General features: G+C 34.2%; 1 protein-coding gene across 1 annotated transcript; it reads left to right on the top strand.

Annotated features, from left to right (window-relative positions):
* Positions 1 to 1,840: 1,840 nt before the first annotated feature.
* LOC146914397 (uncharacterized) lies at positions 1,841 to 2,431 on the top strand. Its single transcript, XM_085721059.1, has one exon. It carries the CDS (start codon positions 1,841 to 1,843, stop codon positions 2,429 to 2,431), a length of 591 nt encoding a protein of 196 aa, XP_085577185.1.
* Positions 2,432 to 6,152: the final 3,721 nt, after the last annotated feature.

Here is a 6,152-nt window from a genome sequence, read left to right as displayed (position 1 = left end):
TCACTGCTATTCCTAAAGCAGAGTATATGAAGATGAGTGACAAGTCCACTGCCAAAGCTATGTTTGCTTCTCTCTGTTCAAACTATGAAGGCAGCAAGAAGGTCAAGGAAGCAAAGGCTCTCATGCTTGTACATCAGTATGAGTTATTCAAGATGAAGGATGATGAAACTACTGAGGAGATGTACTCAATGTTTCAAACCTTAGTCTCTGGGCTACAGATTCTGAAGAAGAGCTATGTTGCTTCTGATCATGTAAGCAAGATACTCAGAAGCTTGCCTGCCAGATGGAGACCAAAGGTGACTGCCATTGAGGAAGCTAAAGATTTAAACACTTTAAGTATCGAAGATCTTGTTAGTTCTCTCAAAGTTCATGAGTTAAGTCTTAATGAACATGAGTCTACTAAGAAGAGTAAATCAATAGCTCTTCCATCCAAAGGCAAGTCATTAAAAGCTCTCAAAGTGGTTGAATCTGAAGAAGAAGAACAATCAAGTTCAGATTCTGAACCAGATGCTGCTGAAATGGCCATGATCTCCAACAGACTACAGTACTTGGCCAAGAAGAACAGAAAGTTTCTAGCCAGAAGGAGTAACTCCAGAAGCTCAAGGAAAGAAGATCAGAAGGGATGCTTCAATTATAAGAAGCCTGGACACTTTATTGCTGAATGCCCTGATCTTCAGAAGGAGAAATCAAGGGACAAGTCAAAGAAGTCAATGTTCAAACCAAGCAAATTCAAAAAGCAGATTAAGCAGAGTTTAATGGCAACCTGGGATGATTTGGGAAATGAATCTGGATCTGATAACGAGGAATCTGAAGAAGGTGCAAAGATAGCCGTTGGATTGGTAGCTACAGCAACTTCAGAAGCAGGATCAGATTCAGACTCAGAAGATGAAAATGAGGTATATTCTAAGATTCCCAGAGATGAACTTGTTGAATCACTTAAAGAACTTCTTACACATTTTGAAGTAAGAACCAATGAGTTGAAGGATTTAAAAGAAAAATATGCTGACTTGGTAAAGCAGCAAAAATCAACTCTATTGGATCTGAAAGCTTCTGATCAAGGACTTAGGGGCTTTGACTTCATGTGTAAAACATATGAAGATCAGCTCAGGTTCTTATGTCAGAAGCTGCAAGAAAAGTGTAATGAAAAACCTTTAAGCAACCATGAAATTGCTCTTGAAGATTTTATTATATCTGGCATTGACAGAAGTAGAGTGACTTCTATGATTTATAGCATTTACAAGAACAATGGCAGAGGAATTGGTTTTCCAGAAGTGAAACTTGAGAAAACCAATCTAAAGAGGTGTGAAAGAGACGTTGTGAAATTGCCAGCACATCAAAGAGTCGTTGTTGAAGCTTGATCTTTCACCAATTGAGCCTTCAAAGTTAGGCATCCACTTGCCCCTGGAGTCTGGTTGTCTCATTTAGCTTCTGACCAGTGTGTTCAGTTTGTAAGAGAAACGAAGAATTTTCCAAAACACAATTCAACCCCCTTCTTGTGTTTTTCTCAACTTTCAAAATCTATTTAAAAAAAATATAACAAATGGGTCCTGAATTATAATTTTTTTAAATGGAGATTTAAAATACTTTTTTTACGGGATTTAAAATACTCTTATTCATCCTTAAAAAAAAAATTACTCTTATTCTTAAAAAAAAACTTTTATAATTATGATTTGGTTCAATTATATTTATAGACTAGTATTTGGATTTTGTAAAATTTTATATTTTAAAAGGGGATATAAAATGTTTATATAAAACGATAGTGTGTCACATTCCAACCCTAATATTCCAAAAAACCGAAACCTTAGCAAGGGCGGTGATGACCCGGAGGCAACGACGCATGATGGCGGGAACAACGGCGGAGTCACCGATCACGGTACTCCCAAAGGAACTGATGATTGACATCCTTTCCAGAGATGATTTGAACAATACTATTCAATTAAGGTGCGTTTGCAAGTTGTGGAAATCGCTGGTTGTTGATCCTGAATTTATGATGAACCACCTGTACAGATCGTTGACTGAAATCTTAGTTCTATATGCAAAGGCCACAGAAATCTTTAAGGCTTTCACATGGCAGGGTATTATAAATAACCCGGTCGTGGCTCAGGAACAAGAACAAGATGATGAAGACGATGCTGAAGATGGCAAAGAAACACCAGAAGAAGACAAAGAAGAAGAAGAAGAAGAAGAGAAAAGATTGACGATGAATGAGTCAGTTCAGATGGATAATCTTAATCAAGTCGATGAAAGGAAACAATTGGTGATGAATGAGTTGGCTAAATTAGAAAATCGGTTGGCGACTGTTAGGTCTATAAATGAAGAAGTGGAAACTATGAATATCAACATTGATATGCAACCGAGCATTGATCTCGAGGATCGAATGAAGTATCTCCGGAGCTTTATGCAGATTTATCTCAAGTCACTAGCAACATAACATCTTGTGATTATCTTTTCTCTCTTTTGAAATGTTGCAACTGCTAATTTATTAGATTATCTTATATGGTTGTTTCTTTTAACTTCGATTTAATCTGAATGAAGAGTCAAAATTAATTAGTTATTTTGGTGCTATATTTTTTTGTGTTTAGAGATAATGGTTCAGTTGAACTTGAATTAGTCAATTGAACTTGAATTTCAGCAACTGCGTTGTGTTCATTTCTTCTGTAACAACTGCAGAACTGATTCTTGATATATTCTAATGTGGAATGTAGATTATTAATTATGTTTCTGGCCCCATTCTGAAGACAGTGGAATACATGATAGAATTGTTTTCTATATTTCTAAATTTTGTTTTACACCGGCGTCTAATAAGAACTCGCTTTATTGTCATCTAAGTCTAATTTGTAACTGTTTTTAAAATAACTACGAAATATTACATTCTAACCAGAATATGATTGAAAATAAATTCAAGGAGTCCGGTACCTTCGAAAGTAGTGGCTGTCTAAAATGAATAGCAAATCTAGGAGTAATTCTAATAGAGAGATTTGATGGATTGAGTTGTGTGTGGGGAATGGGGAACGGACTTATCAATGGTGCTTCCCTCGGATATGTTTGCGCTATTTCAGTGCCTCGGCTAGGAGCAGGAACGTGAAGAACCTTAGGTTGATGTGGCAAACTACAGTGTGGTTAATTTGGCAAGCAAGGAATGGCAAATATTTTGAAAATGGAGATAAGGATCTGGTGGAGGCGGTGGACGAAATCAAACTTTTACCGTGGTAATGGTGGTTGAGTAAATCGAAGTTGTCTTGTTGCCACTATTATGAATGGTGTTAGGATCTTCATGTGTTTCTGGTATTTGGTTTTACTAGGTTTTGTTTGTTGTGGAGTTCACAGTCTGGTGCCTCAGGTTTTGTAAATTTGGATTTTTGGCTTTCGTTAGTTGTTTTTACCATCCCTATGTTTGGGACTATGTTTGTGGGGTTAGTCTTAATTCCCTATGGTTGTAGCTTTATGTTTACCTTTTATTTTGTTTTTATTCTTGACTCAATTTTTTAAGTTTCTAACCTAACTTTCGGTATGCCTTGTACTTGAGGTCGAGTGTTTTAATAAATTGTGTACCCTTACAAATTAAAAGTTCAAAGTTGTTCGACCCATTGCATAGAGAGCAACCGCAAATGAGTGTAAACCCACATTTTTTCCTGGTATTTGAAGTTTGACGAAATTATATCATGTGCTTGAGACGGACATTGGTACAAGTTAGTTAATACATGAAATACATAGATTCAATATGTTAAAAGTTCTAAATAAAAAAATATGTTAAAAGCTCTAAGTTAAAAAGTATTGAACAGATAGAAATCCTAGTATTGATTAGCCTTTGGAGTAATTATATAAAAATTAACAATAAATTTGTTAAACTACTTGCACCACATCCGTTGCATATGTTATGTTACTAGTGTAACGCCCCGTGCCAAGCACGGGATATATTTTATTTAAAATTCTTTAACGGGTTTTACACAAAAATAGGTTTTTCAAATATTATTTGATTTTTTTTAGTTTGATTCCATTCCAGAATTTTGACATTATGTTTTACTTTATCATCATATTTAAAATTGAAACAATAAATCAGTGTTTATTGAGACCAAAGAGATTAAATTTTATAAAGATATAACTATTTTTGTGAGAGTGGCAAAATAGTGATATAACAAAGATATAACTATTTTTATCGGAGTCGCCTTTTTAAATTCCTTGAAGATAGAAAAATAGTACATTCAAACTGATATATCTTCAAAATTAATTGACAAATAATTAAAATAATAATTAAATATTATAATATGTTATATATTTAAAATGAAAAAATAAAAACAAATTAGGTTCACCCATTTAAATTCAATTCAATGTTCTTGTAATGTATCTCTGTTCTTGTAATGTATCTTTGTATTCTCTTTCAATACCCACCAAAGTTGGTTTTCCTTCAAAAAAAAAAAGTTGGTTTAATTTCTTTCATTCTTAAAGGCTCACTTAGTGGAGATAATTAGGTGTATATGTGGTAGAAACATTTCCATAGTGCTAAAGTAGGGGCGTAGATGAGGATTTGAAATTGGTTTGATGACAACTTGACGATAGTGGAGAGTAATGAGAAAAATATACTTTTTTGCCATGATTCGTGGTTGTAGAGTGGTCCTTTGTGTAATATATTTAGAAGACTTTTTTAGTTATCTCAAAATAACTCTGTGCCATTTAAGGAGATGTGTACGTTAGAGTCGGATGGGGTTGAGACGATTTCATATAATTTTTCTTGGAAGGAGGTGCAGGGGATATATTGTTGTTCTTTGTTGGACAACATTTTTTTTTAAGGCTAGCGTCATTGATAAGTGAACATGGAAAGTTGATCATGGTGAAAGGTACCCTGACAAAGGGGTATATCATCTGATGATGCAGGAGGAGCATGATGAACCTATGATTCTAAAAAATCTAATTGGGAACAAAGTAGTTCCTCTAAATGTCCCTCTCTTCTTATGGAGGCTCTTGAATAACTGAATCTAACAAAGGATGACTTAACTTGATGGAGTATTTTAAATATGGACTCATTTTTATGTTCTGACAGGTGTGAGAAAGAGGAAAATGTTAATCATTTTCATTTTTAGTGTGAATTCTTCGATAATATTTGACATAATATTCTAAAGTGGTTGGATAACTATTGTGTTCTTCCCATTAATTCCTGCGAGAGTACTCTTAATGGTTCTCAACGGTTAAAAAAAAGGTTTATTTTAGTTTTTAGTTGATTTTGTTGACTTGCATTGGGAATATTTGAAAAGACATAAATTCTTACATTTTTGTCACAAGAACCCGTTTATGGTGTTGTTAGATAAATTTACAATTCTCATTTAGTGGTGGCAAAATGCTAAGAAATTAGGTTCGTATTTTGAGTTGCAATGTTGCTGGAATAATCCTTCTACTTGTCTTGATTATTCTACCTCATGATTTGGTTCTTTTATACCTATGCATCTCGAACTTTGTATTTTCCTTTGTTAGGCACATATTATGCTTGAAGGATTTTTAATATAATTGATTTGACGTCTTCATACAAACAAAATCCACCTTAGTCAAGACACCAACTACATCAATATATAATATCTTAAATGTTAAGTAACTTAACACTAAAATTTTCACGTTGTTAGAAAAGGGGTGGGGATGGGGGTTCAAAATTATTGTAATGATAAAAATATGATTCAAATATATATATATATATATATATATATATATATATATATATATATATATATATAGGGCATATCAAGTGAGAGGACCCTTTATTATGAGAGGATGAGAGGGTCTTTTATCAACCATTGGATCTAAATCAATGGCTGATATCAAAACTATTATTTTATTGACTGCCATACTTGATTTTCTCCCCCTAATTCAATTCCATTTCTAAATCGTGTCTACTCATCTTCATCCTCAGACCCATTCCCATGGATCCATGCAATTGTTTCAATCCCCCTCTCACATCGACATAACAAAATCAACCGACAAGGTTTGAAACCGAAATATCGAAAGTAGCAGAGAAAGAGAACCTTAAATGATGTGAATCTCGTTGACGGCTCCGGTGTTCGTCGTTGGTGTTCGCATTCGTCGGAATTGGTTGTAGGTGTTCCTGTTTGCCGGAAAAAGATTTATTTCATGATTGTGATTGATATTGGATTTGGGTTTTGATGTTA

Source organism: Medicago sativa, chromosome 6 (genome assembly GCF_051527215.1).
Source record: "Medicago sativa cultivar Bolivia chromosome 6, Bolivia_mono, whole genome shotgun sequence".
In the NCBI taxonomy this organism is placed as follows: domain Eukaryota; kingdom Viridiplantae; phylum Streptophyta; class Magnoliopsida; order Fabales; family Fabaceae; genus Medicago; species Medicago sativa.
This window is presented reverse-complemented; position numbering and strand designations above follow the sequence as displayed.